Source organism: Mus musculus, chromosome 7 (genome assembly GCF_000001635.26).
Source record: "Mus musculus strain C57BL/6J chromosome 7, GRCm38.p6 C57BL/6J".
Taxonomy (NCBI): domain Eukaryota; kingdom Metazoa; phylum Chordata; class Mammalia; order Rodentia; family Muridae; genus Mus; species Mus musculus.
The window spans coordinates 100294808-100318829 of record NC_000073.6 but is presented as its reverse complement, the minus strand read 5'-3'; the positions used below and the strand labels follow the sequence as shown (position 1 = coordinate 100318829).

Here is a 24022-nt window from a genome sequence, read left to right as displayed (position 1 = left end):
CACAGCCTAAAAGCCGGTAGCTAGTGAATAGGACATCAGGTTTATTTTTAAAAGGTTACATTTTCTATAGTGGGACCATTCCTTGGTCTAGTCTAGTCCTGCCCAACTGAGCCCAATCTGCTGCCTCTGGCACAGCAAGTATATGGGCCTCCAGAAAGTCCCAGCAGATCTTGCTAATGGAGAGCTGGGTTCCATATGTGTGGTACTCAGGTAACACTGAAATTGAAGCCACTGCTGTGTTTGTTTCTTCTGGTGTCCCAGTCAACATGGCGGCTGCTTCACCTTTCTAGCTGCAGGGTGAGATGCTCTTGGACACACATGCCCACAACCATGTCCATCCACCAGGAATGAGTTCACCCATCCTCCGCTGGTCTGGCTTCTTGTCTAACCACTCTCTTGGGTCAGAGCTAAATGGCAACAGCAATGTTTGACTTGATGCAGAGGGAGGGAAGGAACTCTGGTGCCTGCTCCTCTCCTCCCCTCCCCTCCCCTGCCCTCCCCTCCCCTCCTAAAGGAAGCCTCTTGCCCTGACCAGGAAACCTTTGTGGATGGATGCTTGCTGTGGCGCAGGCTGCCTGCTCAACATCGGCTCCAGTCTGCTGGGGCCTCTGATTCTACTCTGTCCATGGGACTGGTCCTGGGCAGTACCATGAAGCTTTCAGACGTAAGGCTCTGTCAGTCTCCACCAGCTCCCATTTCATTTTCCTATACCCCCTCACCCCATTCTCTCACCCCAAAAGGCAGGCCTTACCCCACTTGTCTCCCACCAGCACAGGACAGCCAGCATGAAGTGTGTCACCATCCCCCTCTCCGCTCCTGTGCAGGTTCCACCAAAACAGTGCAGCATTCTGAAAACAAGACAGCCCAACCCAGGAGCGTGGGGAAGTCAGGTCAGAATCCCGGACTCTAGGCAGGCATGTGAATAAGGACACAGAATTTATGCCATCAAATAAGGAAACTCTTTTCCCACTGTGCAGTTTGGATCAAGCAGGCACTGAAAGACACAAGAGGGTGAAAGCTCCCAGCTTGCTCTGCTGCAGGTCTGGCTTGTGGAGACAAGCCACACCCAGCTCTGCTCTTGGGGAGCTCAAGAGAGGCAGATAGGAAAGGCAGCAGGACAGGGCAATGTGCTAAGTGCTGAAAGCCAGGAGAGTACAGGCTCATAGGATCACTGCAGACGGACACCGAACAAGACCCACAGGGTAGAAAAGATAACCACACACACCAATGGCCACAAGTGCACCATGGTCCTCCATCCATCGGGACCGTGAAAACATGCAACTAAGAAGCAAAGTCAGGATTCAAACCTCCACATCCTGATCCCATAGCCTGTGTTCTCTGTCCATGCACTGTTTTCTTCTCTGTTCCCTAAGACTCCCTTTAACCACGGCCAGTAGACTAGATGGAGCCAGAGGCCTTGCTCTGAGCCTCAGTACCTTAGCTCTATGGGAAACTAGTTACTGCCTGAGAATCTGAAGGGGACTCAGAGGTCTTACCTCTGAGGGACCCACAGTGACAAGGAAGACAGGCATGGAAGTAAAACAAGCAGTAAGAAAGACCACAGAACATGTGGTGACAGGAATGGAAGGTTGTCCTTGGGATTCAAGAAAGATCTGTTTTTTATCTGTTTCCCCAGTCGTCTGCTTCAAGTAGAGGGTGTGCGCTCTGCCCCATCACGCATTAGCTCAACCCCACCTTCTAGGGCCAGGCGCTGCTTACCTTAACCACAGGCACACTGAAGTTGCCATAGATAAAAGCCGTGGCTCCTCCAGCTTCTACGGAGCTCAGCTATCATGCAAGAGGAAGAAGACAGAGTTAAGATAGCCGTGGACTGTCCTTCTCTGTCAAGTGTTCATGAACTGAGAGGTCACTTCTGCACAGACTGTGAGACGGGCTCCCCTGTGTCAGCTACGGGAGATATTGTGGGGCTTCTCGCCACGAGATGGGGTTTAGGATCCCTCCCTTACTTTTGCTTCTGGCTACCATCTTGATGGAGGGCTGTAAGAAATAGATTCGATCTTTTTTAAAAAAATATTTATTTACGTTCTAAAAATGACATGTAGGAGTTGGAGACATAGCCCAGTGGTTAGAAGCACTTGTTCTTGCTGGGGACCAGGTTTGGTTCCCAGCACCCACATGACGGGTCACAATCGTTTGTACTCCAGTTCCATGGGATCCAAATTCCTCCTCGGGGCTCCTTGGGCATCAGGCGTGAATGTGACACACAAATGTACATGCAGGCAAAACATTCATATACATAATAAAAGCTTGTGTATGCCTGTCTGTATTTGTGTGTACAGATGTGTGCCGGTGCCCTTGGTGTTCAACAAAAGCTGAAGCCACAGGCAGGTGTGTACCGCCTGATGCAGGTGCTGGGAACAGAACTCTGGTTCTCTCAAGAGCAGTAGTAGCCACTCTTAACTGCTGAGCCATCTCACCTGCCCCTCATATATTCTCGACTGAATCTATTTCCCTCTAAGGATCTCAATCAGGAGAGGAACCACAGGAGCTGTTTATTGGCCCCACTCTGGTGCCCAGATCACTCAGGTTCCTTCCAGGTTACTGAAGCTGAGTGTGCTGAGTAGTTCTATGTCAAATTGACACATGCTAAAGTCATCAGAGAGGAGGGAACCTTGATTAAGAAAATGCCTCCATAAGATGGGGCTGTAGGCGAGCCTGCAGGGCATTTTCTTAACTGGTAATTGATAAGGGAGGGCCCAGCCCATGGTGGATGGAGCCATCCCTGGGATGGTGATCCTGGGTACTATTAGAAAGCAGGCTGAGCTAGGAATGGGGAGCAAGCCAGTAAGCAGCACCCCTCCATGCCTCTGCATCAGAGGTTCCTGCCCTGGTGTTTCATCACAGCAAGAGTAACCCAAAACACTGGGGAATAATTTGGTGTTAAACTCCTGTGTGTGTGTGTGCAATGTGCATTCAAACACCAAAAGCCACCCTTAGGTGTTAATTCTCAGACAATGTCCTCCTTGCTTTTTGAGACAAGGTCTTTCTTCAACCTGGAGCTTGCCCATTGGAATTGGCTAACTGGCCCCTGAGCACCATGGATCCACCTGTCTGTCTCTCCAGCACTGGTCTCCAAGCCTAGATTTTTACATAGGCTCTGGGGATTGAACAAGGTCCTCAAACTTTGCCAGGCAAACACTTTTACATACTGACTGTGACACTTTACAGATGACATCCTCTTACCACAGGAAGTATACGTGTGACTGGGCCACTGGGAGACACTCTGGCATCACTGACATCGAGATGATTTTGAATGCCAGCCTCTGAGAGCCCTTCCTGGCTGTGCTGTGGAGACCTGATCCAGCCCTCAGGGAAGAGAGCATGCAGGGGGGGCATCTGTTCTTCCTGAAGCCAGGCCTTCATTTTGGAGTGCTGGCCAAAGCCTTTGTAGTGGGCTTGTTTACTCTTCCACCAACAGCCTCATCTCTACTTGATCTTATCCAAAAGACCACGGAGAGTTAATAAATCTCCCCCAATAAATGACTGCTTCTAAAAGTCTCTTCTAAGAGATAGATGATTGGAATTCTGGCAGGTTGGTGGAGGAGAAAGCAAGCCCCCATAGCCTGAAGGATAACGATAAGGTTGACACAGGCTGGGACTGAATAGTGTTGGCCCAGGCTAGAGATTGATAGGGGAGGCCGATTGATCTCGTCACTGTTTAAGGGTGAGGACTCTACTGCACATCAGAGGTACTGACGTTACATCTTGCCCTTCTCCCCTCTCAGAGTCTAAACTGCTCCTCTCTCTTCCCTTCTCCTGCAGGTCCATGGGCTCCCTGAGGGTCTATGGATTTGCATACCAACCAGGCTTTGGGTGGCAACCGTATCCTCTTCCTGTGATGTTCAAGTCCCATGATCCCCTGGCTTTCTCCATCCCTAGAACATCATTATTTAGATCTTCACACTGCTAGTTTTCTGTGGATGGACGTCTGTCTGGTGTTCCCTTCTTCTATGCCTAACTGACATCCCACCTACCCCCCCCCCCAGCAATGTGTCTTGAGGTTTACAGAATTTCTAGAGATTTTAGTGTTCAGTACCAGATAAAACCAATATATGAGATCACTATGAAAAGCCATACAATAGAATAGTTTAATTGTCCACTAAGTAAGAAGCCCTGGTCCTCCCAGAGCGAGACTCACATAGATCATAAACGTTGCCACTCGGTTCCCAGACTTCATTCTGTACAGGGGGCTGCTGGGCGACTGTGACAGAAATAGAACAGATGACCCATCTGAGTGACAGCCATGTCCTAATTCACCATTAGTACAGAAAGGGATGAAACGGGGTATCGAGGACAGCATATGACCCTGGACTGCACCAGGTAGCTTGTCTTTGCTGGCAAGTACTCAATATGCTGCTTAATTGGACATTCAGTTTTCCGATATGCACGAGTGATTTCTATACAAATCAAACAACTGGCTTGTCAAGTAAAAAAAAAAAATCAGACAAGAAGTTCTGCATGTTAGGTTCTTGGAAGAACAATATATATATATATATATATATATATATATATATATATAATATATTATAAAAGATGATTATTATATAGAAATATCAAATCATAGATTTGGTGGTCCAAGTTATTTATCTAATGCACACACCCAATCTGTAATCAAGGGTCAACTCACTGTAAATACTAGTCACTGAATTTTAGCAAATTTTAACAGTTGCCCAAACTTGCCCATAATTTAGTTTAACAATGTTCCGCCTGGCTATCTACTTAAGTTTTAACAGTTGCCCAAACTATGTTTTGTCTTTTCTAGTAATTTATGTAATCAGAATAATAAAATATGCAGGCTTTTGTGCCTGGCTTCCTTCTTTAACTTGTGTACCTGCTTTCTCTCTCGTGAGAGAAAGAGAGAGAGAGAGAGGTGAACACATATTAATTGTTTTCATAGGTTTCATTGTGATATTCCCATCATTTGATCATTTGATCATTTGATCAGTTGAGTGGAAACAGAGGAAGAGTGGATCTGGAGGAGACAGGAGGGGGAAGAGAGAGGAGGTGTGGGGAGGGAAGGAGAAATGGAGGGAGGGAACCAGCAGTCGGGATGTAATGTATGAGAGAAGAATAAAAAGGAATGAATGAATGAATGAATGAATGATACATAAATAAATGCTACTGGCAGTGTGGGTGAGCATCTGAGATCATAAAGAAAGGAGAGGGATTTGAGGACAATCTTCACTGAACAGTCTTCAGGGGAGGTGAGAGACAGGATTTTATTACAGACCATATTCTTCTCCTACTCGCAAATTCTGGAGAAGAGGAATAAGAAACTGAATCCAAGAATCAGTGGAGCCAAGGCTGTCAGATAATCTGAAGACAAAAGCTTTTGTTCTAGGGCCTTACTTAGTATTCTCTGAGAGCCCTACCAGACCTCTGCTTCCAAGGAAAATACATGGGCTCCCTGCCCCAGAAGACTGACCATCGACCCCATCGTTACCGTAGCATGGTCAAAGTGAGGCTCATAGTGCCCTCCGATTCCATAGTTCACCACCTGGAGATACTCTGCGTAGGGAGGCTGGATGTCAAGGCCTGTGAGGGCCGCAATGCGGTGGTCAAGGGTCACCAGCATTGGATCAACCGTGTCCTTTAGCCAGGCACTAAAACACAGCAAGGGATGAAACATAAGTGATCTGATGTTGGAAGTACTGCATGATGTCTGTGAATGAATATATGGATAGACATATGGATGGATGGATGAGTGAATGAAGAAATGAATGATGGTTGTTACCAGAGGGAGGGAGGGAAGGGCCATGAATGCCTAGCCTCCCACTCATCCTTCATGTCAGGTCAGCCTGGTCTTCTTGGCCTATGATCTCCCTCTCATAGCTAACATTCTGTGAGGTTATGCTGAGCTGAGCAGGCGAAAGCCCACACAACCCAGGCCCGTGACTCAGAGAGGAAAATGCGAAACCTCATCCTTAAACCACTGTGCTAGGAAGATGTCTCCAAGAGAGGAAGCAGAGCGGCAGGAGGAGCAGCCAGGACTTAAAGTGAAGCCTGCTGGGTCAGGGGAAGGCAAAAGCAGCCTGGGAAATACAGCAAGGCCCTGATATCCTGATACCCAACCAAAGGAAGGAGGAGATAAGGAAAAGACAGTGGGATGGGGGTGGGGGTGGGGGGGCGGGGCGCGCGGGGCAGGGGGAAAAGCTAAAGCAGTAAGAAAGGCAGTAAGAAAGTAAGTAAGTAAGTAAGTATAGCCAGGGCTATACAGAGAAACCCTGTCTCGAAAAACCAAAAAAAAAAAAAAAAAAAAAAAAAAGAATGTTACTTCTCTGCATGATGATGTCAGGGCCTCAACCTTTAACCTCTCTAAGGGCCAGTGTGCTGCTTTATAAACGGGACTGGCGATTCTATGTACCTCCAGGATTTTAGAAGACTGTAACAGAAAAGACTCATGGAGATGTTTCATACGGTAAGTTACTGACTGCTATGATACCCAGAGCAGAGCCATCTCTCTGGTTCAACTCCACACAAAACAGGACCCATCCATGCCCAGTGCAGACTCTGCTACTGAATGTCATATTCGGGTTCTTACAAAACAGAAAACTTGGAATCAGAATTGAGATCCCTGGGCAGAGGAGGCCATGCTCTCTAAGTGAAGTCTGCGACACCCTGATGGGTTAATTTGTTCCATGTACATTACACTCAGATGATTAAACTACATACTCTTGACTTGCAAAGATACCCAGGACAAAGTGAGCCACTGCTTTCAAAGAAGAAAAGCCCAGAGGCAAGAGAGATGATGGCTCAGTGGTTAAGAGCACTTGCTGCTCTTGTGGGAGGACCTGGGTTCAGTTCCCAGTATCTGCTTTGGACAGCTGACAACAGCCTGTAACTCTAGTTCCGGGAGTAAAATGCCTTGCTGTGCCTTCTGTGGCCAATGCATGTAGGCAGTGTACCTACAGACAAGCAGATACGCCATGGTTTAGAGACCGGCTTTTAATGCAGAATGTCCCTGCGAATGGTCTGGCTGGGAAGCGCTTCCACGGTGCATGTGCTTAAACGCTTGGTCTCCAGACAATGATACTGCTTTGTAGAACCTGGGGATGGGTCTTGGGGATCATGGCTTAGTCCTGCCTCCAGTCCCAGCCCCTGTCTCCACCCAATAGAGACAGAAGAAGGTGAAGAGTCTCCCCTGCCCATTCCTGCCACTGTGGAGCCACCAAGCCTTTCCCATCTTGATGGCCTCTATCCCCTTAAAACAGTCACCAAAATCAACGCCTCTCCTTAGCTGTTTCATGATAGATTTTTGCTCACAGCAAGAAGAAGCACGCACAGTCCCTAAATGTAGCAGACCAAACACGTTGAGTTCAAACTATCTGAACCAAAGCCCATCTCTCATCCCCTCCCAGAGGACAAGGTCCCAAGCCTAAAGGCCTAGCCTTGCTCTAGGGTGCTAACGCCATTTTCTCACATGGCTGTGAAGGACGCTCCTCCTCACGCTCTCTGTGAGTCCTGTACTCGCTGTGCAAAGAAATGGCTGAGGAGAGGGGAAGGGTGGATGATAGGACTGAAGTCCCATCCTGGAGCCTGCTCTTTGGTGAAGCCAGCAGGCCCAGGGTGTCCATTTCTGCCTTTTGCCTGCATGTTGCTAGGGAAAGGCCTGCATGTTGCTAGGGATGTTTTGTATAGGAGTCACGAGGTGGGGATGGAGACTGTAAAGTCAAATTACAGATGTGTGTGGGAACTCATGCTGGAGAAAAAGCAGCAATGTGTGTTTTCTGCTTTAAGCTGGAGACATTTTCTCCAAGCCTTTTCCTAGTGGCCTCTCAGTTAATCTCCAGATAATACTGCAGTCCCCTGTCACTGGTGTGACTTCGTGGAAAATTCTCTCAGGGTAGATTTCAGTAGTACAGGCTCTCTAGCAGTCCCAGGAAGGTTGCTGCTGACATCGCAGTCAGCTGTGCCCTCAGTCCCGGGCTGGAGTTTCTGCCCACAAGGCCCATCCTACCTTTTGCTGATGCGGTACTCCACTTGCAACTGCTTTTCCCCCGAAGCCACCACTGATCTCTGGAGCTGGTAGGAAAAACAAGAGAATGACCAGGGACATCTGATGCAAAGGGACAGCCCATCATGACCACAGACACACCTCTCTCTAAAGCATGACAACCTCCTGGTCCTTACTCATTGAAGTGTATTTTGTGCATGGCAGGAACACGTCTCTGGCGTGTAAAGAGCCAGGACAATTGTGTCTCTACATAACCCCTTTTGTGTGTGCAAGACTGAGCTGGGGAGGAGCAGAGCAATTTCTCATCTCGGTTTGTATCACAGCGTCGGGCCCGGGGCTTGAGCTAGGGCAAAGGCTTCCTGTTTCTCGAATTAAATGAACCCCTCCAGCCACATGGGTGTGCGCGCAGGGGTAGCCTGTTCCTTTTGAAGAACCCTAGCCAAAGCCCTTCCTTCCTTCCAGAGCTTCAGTGATGAACTGCATACGCGTTCATAAGCCCAGCTTATGGGGAAAACAACAACAACAACAACAACACAGATTTGAGGTCGGTAATTGAACTGTTTCTATTTTGTTCCGAGTGCATCTGTATGCAGCATTTATATTTTATATATTTTATTGCAAACTCACTGTGGTAGGGACAGAGAAATGAGCACTTGAGGCTATATCTGCTTCTGTTTCTGGTTTGAGTCAGCCTCTGTGGGGCAAAGGCTCTGTCTGGCAGGGAGTAGATGCTCAGAAATGATTAAAGGGACGGCTGTGTGAACAAAGCCGGCGCCTCCGTTCTCCCCTATCTCTAAGAAGTTAGATTCAGAAGTGGAACAATAAATGTGTACAACCAAAATCCTTTCCCTCATGTACCACAGGCAACTGAAACCCTTCCCTTCGTGAACGGCATAGAGCCGAGCCCTTCTCTAACACAGCAGCCTTCTCTGCTGCTAAATCAGGCAGACGATCTTGGAAAAGTCTGTTCCCATTCCCTGGACTCATTTCCTTATCAATAGACACAGCACACCAGAGCACCCTTGAGAACTCGTCTTGTCCTGGTGCCCTGCTATCCTAGGATGCCCTCTGTCCTTTCTAAAACCACTCAGAGAGAAAGAGAGAGAGGAGAGATGCAAGGAGAAATGTCCTCTTCTGTTACTCCAGGGCAAAATCAATGTTTAAAAACAAAGCCCTGCCCCCATTAGGGAATTTCTTTGTACCTAATTCCTTTCACAGTTGTGTCATTAGTCTCTACAGACAAGTCATTCATTTTGAGCAAGTATTGGTTGTGTTTTTATGTTAAGCACTGTGATGGGTGTATATGATTTATATGTATGTGTCTATTAAACCAGACAAAGTCCCTGCTTGTGGACTGATGGCATTGCGATAGGCAGGCACAGGCTGCTGTGGATAGATATAGACAGGCCTCCAGCCCCTCCTTCTGAGGGATTGGAAACCTTCCCAGTGCCTACATTCATGCTGCAACCATCCATATTGAAAGAAGTCAAGAGTAGTGTTCCAGACATTCCAGACAGAAAGGAGAGAAGGAAGGAAGGAGGGGGGAGAGTGAGGGAGAGAGAGTAAGGGAGAGAGAGAGAGAGAGAGAGAAGGACAGAAAGGCCTATTTACAGAAAAGGCTTGCCTCTGGATTGTCAAAAAGGAGCCAGCAACAGCCAGGCTACGAGCTGTGTCACACTCAAGCAGGAGTTTAAGTAAGAGATTTGGAAAGTCAGTTCTGATCTTCAAAGATTAGTTTGGGCAGACACAGGGGTACATGCTTGTAGGTTCAGCACTCAGGAGGCTGAGGTGGGAGGACCCCAGAACCTGGGTGTTTGAGGCCAGTTTGGGTGACAGGACAAACCTTTCTCCAAGTATAAAAAATAAGGGGTTGGAGAGATAGCTCAGTTGATAAAGCACCTGCTGGGCAAGCAGGGGGACCTGAGTTTGAGCTCCAACATTCATGTAAAGAGCCAGATGTGGAGGGAGTCTGGAACCCCAGTGTTAGGGAGGTAAATCCTTGGAGCTCATTGGCTAGCCAGCTTAGCCGGATGTATGATGAGCTCCAGGTTCAATGAGAGAGCCTGTCTCAAAAAGTGACCTGAGGAGATTAACGAAGGAAACCTTCAAATTCCGTCTGGCGTCATACAAATGAGTGTATGATATGAATAAGTATAAACCACCCACAAGACAAAATCCTAAGAGTTTGGCAGCAATGAGCCTAAAATGGGTTGGGGAAACAGGACAGGACACTAACCCACAAAATGTCTAGTGATACCAACCAATACATAAACGGCAGAAAAATTAGGTGCCATATAGCTTTGGGTTCAGAGAAAGGGTGGTTTAGTGCATGTGGCCCCATAAAAGTGCCCTGAAGGGTAGAGTCACCCACAGATCCATAAAAGCAGGCCAGAACTGCAGCCAGTGCTGGGGGCACTCTGGAGGTCCGTGGATTCTATTGCGTCCTTGAGGCGGATGGGCAGGGGTAGTGGGGAGGGAAGTTGATGGGAGGAGGCCTCAGGAGAGAACAGGGAGGAGGAGGAGGAGGAGGAAGAGGAGGAGGAGGAGGAGGAGGAGGAGAAGGAGGAGGAGGAGGAGGAGGAGGAGGAGGAGGAGGAGGAGGAGGAGGAGTCAGAGAGCCATGGAGGCTCAGGTACCATGGGCACCATCCCCCAACAAGTCCTCAGCTTATTCCTGGAATAATCACAGGCCAGGCAGGCATCAACAACCCCAGGGAGAGGTTGCTGGGAAAGGGAGAGTGGCAAGGTCTGTGCATGCCGAATAGAAGGATTCAGTGAGCATCTCTGGATGGCCATCGCCATGGTAACAGAGCTGTTCTAAGGAAAAGGCTGCTGCTGGCCTGATTCCACTTCTGGTTCCCTGAGAAGTTGATGCCACTGGCAATGCCTAGTTACCATCTCCACTCTAGCTAATCATCTCAAAAGACAAAACACAAAACAAACAACAGAACAGACCTAGACCAGCCTGGAGGAAGGACCTTCTGTGTGGTTGCTCTTCTCACTCCAAGCCAGACTCTCTCTCAATCTGTTCCCAGGGTTTTCCTTAAAATCACAGGCCCAGTTGTCCCCCCATTCTGTTTAGCAGCTTGCCCCCAGCTCTTTCATGGCCTATGGGATAAAGCCCAAACTCTCCACTGTGGCCTTTGTTAGTGGCTGTCTATTCATTGTCCATCCCTGTCAGTGGTCATCTTCTGCCCTGTCCTTTGTGCACCACAGCCACCAAGTTTCTCTCTGTTCTCTGAACATGTCAACCATCAGGCCCTTTGCAGTGTGTGGCTTTGTCTTCCCAGAATACCCTCTCAGTGAAAGAAACCTGCTCCTTCTTCTCCTCTGCAGAGCTCCCCTCCCACCCACCTTCTTCTTAGGTCATCGCACACAACACACTTCATCCCAGCACTGTCTTCCCCTTACACCACTGGTTCCCAACTTTCCTAACGCAGCGACCCTTTAATACAGTTTCTCATGTTGTGGTGATCTCCAACCATAAAACTGTTTTCGTTGTTACTTCATAACTGTAGTTCTGCTACTGTTATGAATCATAATGTAAATATTTGATATGCAGAATATCTGATATGTGACGCCTGTGAAAGGATCATTGGACCTCGAAAGGGGTCAAGACTCAGGTTGAAAACCACTGCCTTACGTGGGGAAAGGTTCCTCACCCCTTTGTAAAAGCCAAGGGTCTGAGTAGTCACGTTCGGTTGATGGATGACTAAATTCCCATTGGTCGGATAGCACACTTAAGGACATGATGTCTGGCTGGAAATAAGTAAATAATTCTGCACAAATAATTGTGCCTTTAAAGAAAATACAAGAGGACTGTAGAGGTGAGATGGGATATCTTTTCTGGATATTTACGGCATTTCCTAGTGGAAGGCAAAGACACATCCCTTCCCACTGGCACCAGCTCAGTTCGGTCACTTGCCGTTCCTTCCTCCAGTGGGAAAGATTAGATAGGCTTTTTTTTTTTTTTTTCTTTTTAGCTTTTCTGCCTATCTGTCCTGGAACATCACGATGATGTTTTTGCTCCCAACTAGAAGCTTTGAAAGCCAGTTCACCTTTGCCACTTCTGTCTTGTTCCCTCTTCCATGAGACTCCAGACTACAACAGAGGCTACTCTGCCAGGCTGGGCTCCCGAGCTTCAGCCAATCCAACCCAAACACGTAATGTGGTAAGCTGTTGCTGTCTCCAAGGTTCAGGGGCCGTTTATTACCAAGCATAACTTAGCCTAAGCTTCCTCAGAGGAAGAACAACGGAGGGATAACCAGCACACTCTAAACTCCAGTCCTCACTCTAGTGCATGCTTATCTTCAATCTGTTCCCCTTTCTGGGCCTCAGTTTCCTTTTTAACAGAGTCGTGAAATTGAATCTATATCTACCCTGTCTGCAGATGCGTACTAGTGTTTCACTCCTATTTCTGTCAAGTTTTTTTTTCTTCTATTAATTTTAAGAAAAAGTTGATGTTTTGAGAAATCTCCTTTGTTTTTCCTGATATCACTTTGATATATATACATACAACGGTACACTTGCGTCTCAAGCACACGATTGGCTGGATTTCAGCAACTGTCTAAGATATGCATCCCATATCCCTAAGAAGACATGTGCCAGCATGATGTGAACATCTCCTAAGTCCCCTGGCACCTCATCTCAATCCTTTCCCGCCAGAGGCGAGTACAGCCATGCTCTCCCACAGCTGACTAGTCTTACAGAGCGCTTGCCATTTTGAACCCCAGGACTAAGAAAGGGTCTTGCTATGCCAGCTGTCTGTTCTTCAGGTATGAGGGGACACAGAGGGTATTTGGGGATGCTCACCCACGGTTCTGCAAGCTCTCGGATTTTCTGAGCTTCCTCGTCACTGACAAAGTCATGGTAGAGAGCTATGAGCGGCCGTAGGTGGACAACCTCCTTTCGGGCAGGCTGGAGCAGTAGGTAGGGGCTGGAATTGGTCTCATAGGAGCAGTAGAGGCTGGGGATTTGGTAGTGTGTTGGCTGGAAGAAAAGATTAGAGTTGATGTAAGAAAAGAAGGGTCAAGGGAACTATGGCATTAAAAACCAGAATTTAGGACTATTAGAAGATGGAGCCATTTGGGTGCTGTTTGGTAAGTTGTATCACCATTAAGGCATCAGGTTTTCCCTCAAGTTATCCTGACTCCAGTCAATCCTCCCCTTTCTCTCTCCCTGAGGAATCCCACCTGGGAGCCCAGGGTCTGGCATAGCCCCTCGTAGGTGTCCCTGGTCTGCAGGTGGGGTACGTTGGGCCTCTGAATTGCAGTCTCAGCCGCCATCTGGTGACCATTCTCAGCCAAGAGCCTTTCATATTTCAACACATTCCTGGCCATCCTCTTATTGTCTGGGCCTGGGGGAAACCCAAACAGGAAAGAACACATATGAACAAACACTGGCCTCAGAAAGAACTCTCAAGACTTCATGCAAGCTGGTGTGCTGGGCACATGCCTTTGACTGCAGCTTCCAGGAGGCAGAGGCAGGAGGACCACTGTGAGTTCAAGGACAGCCAGAGCTGCACTGTGAGACCTGGTCTCATAAAAACAACAACAACAACAACAACAACAACAACAACAACACCCCCAAACAAACAAGTGAAACCAAACCACTGAAGCTTCCCTGTCACACAGAGGTGACACTTCCACATTTTAAATTTCATGTCAGTGTTTTTCCTCCTGAATGGGCATCTGGCTTTAAAGAAATGACTGGCCTGGGCCTGCTGGACCTGAGGGATGGCTGCTAACATTATTAGACAGGGACCACAGAGGTCACCTTTTCACCATTCATCCGTCCACTCAGTAACAGCCCACTTCAAAGATGTTCAAAACATATTCCATGCCAGACACTGGGCTGGACTCCCTGAGCAGAGTCCAATAACTACCTGGAAGAGAACATGGCAAGTAAGAGAAATAAAGGGAGCTCAGTGGTCACCAAAAGTACAGGCCCTCCCACTCTCCTTATATATTATATTCCTGTGAGCATGGGTGTATGGCAAGGGGTGAGCCCATGTGTGCGCTTTTGGAGACCAGAGAGGGGATGCTGGGTGTCTTCCTTCGTTGCTGTCCACTTTATTCCTTTGATACATGGTCTCTCACTGAACCTGGTGTTCCTTGTTTTCTTTCAGCTAGGCTGTCGGACCTGCAGGCCCCAGAAAGCCACCTGTGCCTGCAGCTTCCCTTTCTGAGTCCCGCTGTGGTGTTACAGGTAGGGGGTGTGGGTCATGCCCAGCTTTTCTGTGGCTGCCAAGGATTCGAACTCAGGACCTCATGCTTGTGTAGCAAGTGCTCTTACCCACAGGGAACTCTTCTCAGCTCCCGGTTCTCTGTAGAACAGGAAGCCTCTTCATTCTCAGCTCTACTAGGTCCTCAGGAACAGCAGTTCTCAACCTTCCTAATGCGGGGCCCTTTAATACACTTCCCCATGTTGGGCCCGCAGGTTAATCCTTCATAATTCCTACTAGGGGCTTGGATAGATGGCTCAACGGTTAAGAGTGCTTGCTATTCTTTCAGAGGACCATAGTTCAGTGCCCAGTGTCCATATCAGGCAGCACACAGGAACCACCAGGAACTCCAGTTCCAGGGCATCTGATACTCCCTTCTGAAATCCTCTAGGCCCTGCACTCACACATGCACATTCCCACACACAGATTCCAACATGTACACATAATTAAAAACTAAAAATAAATACTAAAAATTTCTATTGGCTTTCACAGAGTATGGGTCAAAATGGAGCTACACTTTATCTTCCCACAGTCTGAGAATCTGAGGCACACACCATGCTTTTAAGGTACCACTGCTATTGAAAAGGAGCAGATGTTATTATTCCTTTCTAATAAAAGGAGAAATGACTCTTTGAAGAATGAAAATGATGAATCCAAACACCAGTGAACAGTCCACAAAACCAGAAACGAAAGCAAGACCTTCAGTGGCCGTGCCCTATTAATCACCGAAGGTAGTACACAGCTTAGGTCATTAGAGATGGAGATTTTTATGGATAAAGCACAAGGAAATAAAAGAACGTTGACTTTAGACTTATGGGGTTTTTTTTTTGTACTTGTGTGTATCTGCATGTTCTTGCACATTTGTGAAGGCACATGGAAGGGTGCACACGCATGCGCAGGCTGAGGTTGCTGTCGAGTCATCATCCATTGCTCTCCTGCCTCACTCACTGTGCGGGATCTCGAAGCTGAAGCCAGAGCTGTTGAATGTGGCTAGTTTTGCTAGTGACCATCTTCTGGAAATCTTGTTTCACCCTTTGCCTTTGAAGGCTGGGACTACAGGTGGGCCACCACACACACCCCACATTTTATGTGGGTTTCTGTTGATCTAAACTCTGGTCTTCACCCTTGCAAGATAAATGCTTTAAGAAGAGCTATCACCCCAGCGCCTTAATTTTCCTTATCCTACTAATTAATTACTCATGTGTTTGCAGACCACCCCATCCCATTCTTTGTCAAGGCATCAAAAAGGAATACTGTTGGAGCCTCCTCTCTGTGTCCACAGTAGATTGGTTCCAGGTTCTCTTTAGATACCAAAATCCACAGTCTGTTTATAAAATAGTGTAGCATTTGCAGACAGCTTGTGCACATTCCACCAGCATGCTTCCAATCACCTCTGGTTAATTTATATCATCGGGCACAACATAAATGCTATATACACAAGTTAGGAAATGGTAGTTGCACTGCGGTGCTTAAGGGATATGGCAAGAGGAAAGACTATACCTGTTCTTTACTGACAACACTGTTTTTCATGTATTTTTTTTTAAATACAAAGTTGGGTGAATCCATGGATACAGAATCTAGAGATAGATGTGAAGGGCAGAACACGCAAGGTTATCCATGTAAAAGTTATGAATAATTGCAGTTTAAAAGTAACCCCAGGGGCTGGAGAGATGGCTCAGTGGTTCCAAGTACTGGCAGCTCTGGCATGTGGCTTCAGTTACCAACACCTACATGGTGGCTCACAATCATCTATAACTCAAGTTCCAGATGATCTGACACCTTCTCCATGGTCTCCATGGGCACCAGGCATGTGCATAGTGAACAGACCAAACGAAATGTAGGCAAAACACCCATACACACAAATCAAAACAGTCAAGATGTCCTCAAACACTTGGTGACTATCAGTGATTTTGCATCTTACGTTAGTAGCTAAATACACAAAAGAAATTCTACCACCAAAATTTTAAGCTGAGCTATGCAGCATCTCCTCCCTTGCTGTTGACAGAAGGCATTCCCTGACGAGGCTGAAGCCAGACCTGGGCAGGATGCCTGCATAGCCAAGTGAGCTCTGGTTTTGAGCAAGAACTGATAGCTCTCAGTAAACAGTCAAAGACGTGAATGGCCCTCTGAGTCACTCCCTTCTCACATACACAGTGCACATTGATGTGATTCATTCCTGGGTTTCCTTCCAAAACCTGGGTCTTCAAACTGCCTCTGCAGAAACTGGCTCTTAGCCTGCACTTGTTCTCATTGAAAGAACAAGTTGGGAAGAGGCTGGTCGACATCTTTTAACCATTTTCCCAAGTAACACATGAATTTCCCCTTTTCAATGATCTGCCCTGCGGAGGTAGCTCACAGGACACTTGCTGTCAACACGAAGGAGCCTGGGTCCAAATCCCTAGCACCCACATACATGGCTGGACATGGCTACCTGCGCTTGACACCCCAGGTTTTTGGGGGGTGAAGACAGGCAGACTGTTGGAGCTCAGGAGTTTGCTAGCCAACCTGCTTAGACCAAGCAGTGACCTTCAAGTTCAGTGAAAGACTTTGTCTTTAAAAATTAAGGTGGAGGGACTGGAGAGATGGCTCAGTGGTTAGCTCTGACTCGTGGTTAGCTCTGACTCCTCTTTTAGTGGACTGTCTGCAACTCCAGTTCCAGAGAGTCTGGCATCTTCTTCTGGACTTTCCCAGGCACCAGGCACACAAGTGGTACACAAATATACAGACAGGGAAGTACTCATGCACATAAAAATACTCACAAGGTAAAATTTAAAAATTAAATAAAGAAGTAAGATATCAATAAAGGAAGACGCCCTGTACCCCTCTCTGCTCCCTGCATGCATAAGCACAGGCTTGTGCACTGGTGTGTGGGGCAATGGGCTGTGCACAGACAGCTTGGTCTCCAGTCCAGTTGAGAGGTGGAGCCCTGGTAGGATCCTGTGGTGATCATTTTCACCTACATGAGATGGAAGGCGTTCCTTCCCGTCTCCTGGACTCAAGGCTCCTGTGAAGGTACCGCCCCCTCAGCACCCACAGGAGAAGCATGTGGCTAAGCAGTTACTAGACAATGTCCCAAGCTTCTGACCTTCAAGCTAGACTCCTCCCAGTTACCTAGCAACAGCAAGATAACAAGCCCACTATAAGAGGTGCTGCTTGGCCCCTCCTTGCTCTCTTAAGCTTTTACTTTCCTTGCTCTCCTTCTTACTCTCTCTCTCTCTCTCTCTCTCTCTCTCTAAGCTTTCTTACTCTCTAGCCTTTCTTCTCTCTCTCCTTTTCCCCTTCTCTTCTCTTGGTCATGTCCGGTCTCTCTCTCTCTCTTTCTACCTTTTCTCTTTCCCCCTGCCTTTCTACAATAAAGCTCTAAAACCATAGACTGTCTCTGTTCATCAAGGCCCGCTCACTGTGCTTGGATGATAGGATAGGCTTTCTCCTAATGAGCTATGCCTAATCTTCCCATCAGAAGGCCTTCCTGTGCTCCAGCCACTGGACTAAGGACTCTCACCTGTGTGGGAACCTCTCTCACTCTGCCCTCTTCCAGGGCCCCTATTCTGTTCTTAGCTTCTCTGCCATATCCAGTGTGGGATGCCGGAGACTGAGAACCTGGTACAGGGGCTGCCCCTTGTCCACTCCCCGCCATGTGGGGTCAGTGACTTCACACAGCCAGATGTCCACCCAGGGCCGAGTGGAAAGCTTCTGGCTGGACGTGGGCTCTGTCCCTCCCCCCTCTTCCCCTACACCCACAGCCCCACACTGGTGCATGTGCACGTGCACGAGCGTGTGCACACACACACACACACACACACACACACACACACACACAAGAGCGCACATATGTATGCACACACACATGCATACACATACACATACATTCAAACTATACTTAACACAAATTACAGATTAGGGGCAGAGGTGAGATAGGTCACCTCTGTCTTAGTGTCACTTACTGTAGACAAGGAACTCTCGAGAGAGGCTGAGGGCACATGAAACATTTCCTACCTTATTGAAAAAGAAAAGAAAGAAAATGTCAGCTGAAATGATATTTTCTCTAATTAAATCACTTAATAGTTTTAAAAACTATAAAATATTCTTACCACAGTAGATAATAAGGTTCACTGAAAAAGGTATGAATGCAGAATATTGTTTGGTCCGTTTTGTTTTTGTTTTTTATTTTCACAGCCCTGTGACAAATCAAGTCTCCTTGTTAACAAATTCATTATTACCACCCTTACTAGCAGAGGTAGAAAGAGAAATTGGGATAAGCTTGATTAGGCTTGGTGCACAGCTCAGTAGTGATCTGCGTGCCCAGTGTGTGCTCTGAGTGTAAGCCACAGTACCAACAAAAGAAAAAAGGGGGGCGGGGAGACCAGGAAGAGGAGAAAGAGAAGGAGGGGGAGATATAGAGAGAAAAATTCTAGCAAGCGTAAAGTTTATCCTTATTTTCCAGGCTTGGTACTTCCTAGAGTCTAGACAGTTAGTGGGAAGGAAGCAAAAGAAAAACTAAAACAAACATTGCCTGGTGTGTACGAATCAGCCATCTGCAGCCATGCAGCCTTGGCCTCCTCATGGGCAAAGGATGTAAGTCTGAGGACGAGGTTTCCTTCTGTCTCTGGGCCCTGCAGAATAGCTAGCTGGCCGAAATGTACAGAAAAGGAATTCCTCGAAGTTTTAACATACTGACGTTTCATTTTAGTGATAAAAGCAATAACAATCACACTGTAAAATATATGAAGAATGAGATAAAAAAAATCACTCCACTGAAGCCCAGTCACTCAGGCGCTTTTGACTATGTGCTCTCTTCATTACTGTGAATGATTCTGTTCTATACTTAACAGAGGAGTGGCTCAGTAACCTAAGAGTATTCCGTACTCGCCAGATGTAAAGTCGCAGCTTTTAAAACATGCACCAATCTCTTACTTAGTCTTCTCTGACCTCTACAGGGAGGGAAACTGAGGCTCAGGCAGATAAAGTCAGGGGCTCAAATTTCCACAGAATTTCAACTTTGTCTGTGTGATCCCACGGTCTATGGCTTAACAACTGATATAATTGTTACTACACGTTTTTTTTATTAAAAATATATTTTATATGGTAGTCAAAGGTCCACAGTGAAGGGACATCTACCAGATGTACTGTAGAAGCAGGGGGCGTAAATCATTTAAAGATGAATCTTCTGTGTTTTGGTACTTGTGCAAATTTCAAGTAGGATGGAACTTGCTGTGAGCATCCGCAGGGCAAGCTGTAGAGTTGAGGGGAGGTACGAATGACCTCATAAAGTCGGCAACACTTGAGCTGAGCCTGTCTGATGGATAGAATTTCACCAGACAAATGGGATGTGACGTGGAGAGGAGAGGGAAAGGGAGGGGAAGGCTGTCACCAGATTTGCAGGGAAATAAAACAAAACTAACCACTGGGCTTACACTGTCTGTGTAATCCCATCTTGGGAGCAGAGTGCGTTGGTCGCCTTATTCTGATTCTCTTTGCTGGTTCTGTCTTCTTCCTCTCCTAAAGCTTAGCAACGCCTTGCCCTTTGCTACCTCACAGCCAACCGTTTTAATCAGCAACTGCCCAGGAGAGGTAGGAGGGGCACACAGCTAAGATCCATGTCCCGTGTCCCAAGCACGTAGCTAAGATCCACGTACCAAGAAGGACCATGGAGGGGGCAGACTGTTCGCTGCTCTGAGGATAAATCTGTCCCCTCAGCAAGGTTTTTGATCACACACAGGCTCCCTCTTTTCTCAGGAAGACAGAGAGAAAATGCACGCATGGGGCTGGGGTGTAGTTCTGTGGTAGGGCACTTGCCTACCACACCCCAGGCTCAACTCCCAGAATCTTCCAAAAACCAACATCAGGGAACATGTTGCCTGGATCATTAACTTTGGAAACTCCATGGAACCTGCCAGATGGCGGTTTGTTTTTTGTTTTTTGTTTTTTTTTTTTTTTTTTTTTCCCAACCTATTCTTGAGGACTGTACAATTGGTGAGAAATGAAGTTAGTCATACGGAAAGATGGACGTTGCTATATTTTGGGTGAGAGGTGTCTATGTGTGATGCAGCAGGCAGGAGATCAACAATACCTAGGAAAGAAGAGGGCGGCAGGAGGCCCTCAGGCTGGTACAATGGGATAAAGATGTCGCCTCTGCAGCCAACAATGGCCACGTTTCAGCTGGATTCAGTGTCAGGTGGGAGAGGATAGCCAAACTTCTCCCTTCATAGCAACATTATGTCCCGTTAGCAGTGAAGAGTCATGGGTTACTGAGACGACAATGAGTGCCCTGCATTGACTGTGGTCCCATCAAACACCTGTGGGGCGGCTGCACTAGCAGGTAGAAGAGAAACTGTGATGAGACATGTGAAGATTGTGAAGTGGTCCACGTGCTAGTTGGCACTCTAGGCTTAGGTTAAGATGTGGGTTCTGTAACCCACACCCACCTCTGTAAGTATCCTGGAAGGTTAAGAGTTAATCTGTGGCGATGGTAAAACAACAGCCTTACACTCGGTCCCCACACACTCCAGGAAGAGTAAAGAAATCTGAAAGTGATGTAGAACATTGTACTGACTGTGCTAACAATGAGCTTCATCGCTCTCCTACCTGGAAACAGGCAAAGGCCAAGTAATCCAGGGCGTCTTCCAGACTGGCCTCGTCCTCTGTCTTCCACTCGCCGTGGGCTCTCCGGAAGAGACTGACAGCTTCCTCCAGCCATGGGATGGCATGGTAGTAATCCCCTGTGTCATAGGCCACCTGCAGGGAACGCGAGCCACAGCTGGGCTTCAGTTCACAGACAGAGACAAGGACATCATCTGAATACACAGAGAAGGAGACGCCTGAGTCCCAGAAGACTAGCCACTCTCAAATTCGTTATTATTCAGTTTGGTGTCTATTATCTAACAATACGCTAGATATCTAACAATCCGTTAGATAACACTAGTATGAAGCATTGTGCTTATGGAAAAAAAGGCAGGGCTCTGCGTTGGAGGAGGCGAGAGAGATGAACTCAAGTATGTGCAGGAGGGGGCAGAGCGGTGCTGAAGTTTTAAGGAAAATGCATAGCGCATGCAGCAGACATGGAGAAGGGAAGAGGCTTCAGGTCCTAGCCGATTTGCAGAGCGGCATCTGAGCTGGACCTTTCTCAAAGAAGGAAAAGGATTTCGGTGAACGGGGTTGGGAGGAAGGGCCCTTTAAGACGAGAGAACAGCAAAGTTATCATTCTGCTCACAGAAGTCTCTGGGGTCTAGCGTGGAGGAAACAGAAAAGTGAGCATGAGGGGTATGCACGAGGCCTTCTGCAGGCGTGACCGGGTTCTTAGAAGGACATTGTGGTAGCTCTGTGAGGATGAGATACATGTCACTAGTCAGTACTTTCTGATGACCGTGCATGCAGTGCTTCTTCTCCTTAAGGTACTGAGTCAACGAAGGCTTGTGAACAAACCAATCCCCCAGGACAACACAGTCAACACTGGAATGGTGGCAGGCAGTGGGAATGCTGTGGTAACTGAGCAGGTCAGTTCTCATTAAATGTTGGAATGCCAGAAAACAGGGCAGCATGTAGCAGACATAGCTCCTGTCTCCCACCGGCTTACAGTTAAGTAGAATGCCAGACCTTTGGGGAGAGTTTCCTGGAAGTCAACGTCGAAGCAACATGGAATTATAAAGTCACTGAGTTGGGAAAATCTTCCCAAATGACTTCACCGAGGTGTAACTGCCAGTCAGGGCAGGCCCTGGAGCTGCTGCTACTCTGCAGCCAGAATAATAGAACAGCTCCCAGCTCAGGCCTGCCAGTAGCTGCTGGCGCTGTTTTGCTTGTTCTCTACCCATTTCTAATTTGTAAAAAATGTTTAGCTGAATAATAATAATGATAATAATGATGTTGATGATAACCTAAACTTTTCCAGTTAAATTAACTGTGTATGTTGTGTATATATGTACATGTGTGCGGTATGTATATGTGTGTATATATGGTGTGTGATGTGTAAGTACATGGGGGGCAGTGCATGTGTGCAGTATATGTGTGTAGTATGTATATGTATACTATGGTATGTGTGGTATACATGTGTGTTATGTGTAGTGTGTGTATGTGTAGTACATATATATGTATACATGTGGTATGTATGTGGTATGTATGTATGTTAGGGGAAGTGTATGTATGTGGTATGTGTAGTTTTATATATATATATATATATATATATATGTACACATATATACATATATATACATATATATACATATATATACATATATATATACACATATATATGTGTGTGTGTGGTGTGCGTGTGTGTGTGTAGTATATAAATGGATGTGTGTGGTATGTGCGTGATGTGTGTGTAGTATATATATGGGTATATGCAGTGTGTATGTATGTGGTATGTATGTATGTGTTTTATGTGTATGTATATAAGTGATGCTGAAGATTAAATGCAGAGTTTCATGCATGCTAGGGAGCTATAGCCCAGTCCTAACCATTTATCTGATATTTTCATGGGGAATTTCAAGTCCTCACAATATGGTAGATCAGCATAACCTAAATTCTTCCAAAAACAAATATTTAGACATTTTAAACAAAATACACAAAGCACTTACATGTTTCCAAAGGAAAAAAATGTTAAATGCCAGGTGGTAGAAGCAGAAATTTAGCTGAAAACATAAGCAGCGAGCGCATTAGCAGATGCTTAAGCTGTGTAGAATGTGGGAGGCTGAGACCAGCCTGGGCTACAGAGGGAGACAGAGAGAAAAATGAGCACAAGCAGCTACAGGATGCAGTAAGAATGCTAATAGCAACCCTTCCTCACAGTAGCTCAGACAGCAGGTAGTCTGAGTTTATAGCAACAAGAGACTAAACCATTTATGGCATATCCACATAATAGCTCAGTAAAAATGAAGTCCTGGGCTAGAGAGACGGCTCAGCAGTTCAGAGCACTGGCTGCTCTTGTAGAGGACCTGGGTTGGATTCCCATTACTCTCAAGTGTCCATAACTCCAGTTCCAGGGGATCTGACACCATCTTCTGACCTCTGAAGGCACTAGGTATGCACATGGTACACAGACATAGATGTGAGCAAGACACTCTTACACCTAAAATATGTCTTTAAAAAATGAACAATGAATGCATATGACAACAGAAATGCATTATAGTATAAACTGCAGAGTGAGGAAGCTGACCCCAGAAGATAATGCCCTGCAGGGAGAGGACACTGGTGACCTGGGTGGCGGTGACATGGTAGGAGGAAGGAAAAATGTGTAATTAATATAGCCAAATTGAAAATGAATTTCACTGCATTTATAGATATAACTGTATACACACATACACATACATGACAGATAGATAGAGAGATAGATAGATAGATAGATAGATAGATAGATAGATAGATAGATAGATAGATAGATAATAGATAGATAAAACTGCTTTTGATATTGTCCTAGGTACCACCTTTACATTTGAAATTCATTATCCTTCAAATAAATACAGATACATTTGAAATGCATTGTCTTTCAAATAAATAAAGATTTGCAGCAAGACTTTCAGGAAGTTGGCTTACAAAATTTTCAGCATATGGTTTATGGTTTTCAATACACGGCCAAGAGGCTCCATTAGTGAGCACTTACTGGTACTGTGCACTCAACTAGTTGAACTAGCCATGCTCATGGCAGGACTCCTGCTCTGCTCCTCAAGACTGCAGAGAGAGAGAGAGAGAGAGAGAGAGAGAGAGAGAGAGAGAGAGAGAAGCAGTAAGCAGAGAACCCACTCTGTGTAGGTCTAGGAGACTGATTCCCCAAGCCTGGAACTAGGACCATGGAGCACATTGTTAATGAACATTGGGTAGGGGTAGGAAGGA

General features: G+C 46.6%; 1 protein-coding gene across 2 annotated transcripts in view; it reads right to left on the bottom strand.

Moving 5' to 3' along the window:
* P4ha3 (procollagen-proline, 2-oxoglutarate 4-dioxygenase (proline 4-hydroxylase), alpha polypeptide III) overlaps window positions 1-24022 on the bottom strand; it is a 34213-nt gene that overhangs the window by 872 nt on the left and 9319 nt on the right. The window contains exons 4-12 of one of the 2 annotated variants that reach the window (XM_006507944.4): window positions 20783-20959; window positions 18142-18193; window positions 13167-13330; window positions 12787-12963; window positions 7979-8043; window positions 5465-5624; window positions 4160-4222; window positions 1720-1788; window positions 752-848 (exon numbers count right to left, since the gene is read on the bottom strand). In XM_006507944.4, the coding sequence (XP_006508007.1) occupies window positions 752-848; window positions 1720-1788; window positions 4160-4222; window positions 5465-5624; window positions 7979-8043; window positions 12787-12963; window positions 13167-13330; window positions 18142-18193; window positions 20783-20959 (1024 nt within the window). The remainder of the gene's footprint in view (window positions 1-751; window positions 849-1719; window positions 1789-4159; window positions 4223-5464; window positions 5625-7978; window positions 8044-12786; window positions 12964-13166; window positions 13331-18141; window positions 18194-20782; window positions 20960-24022) is intronic. The other variant, NM_177161.4, reaches the window with a different exon arrangement.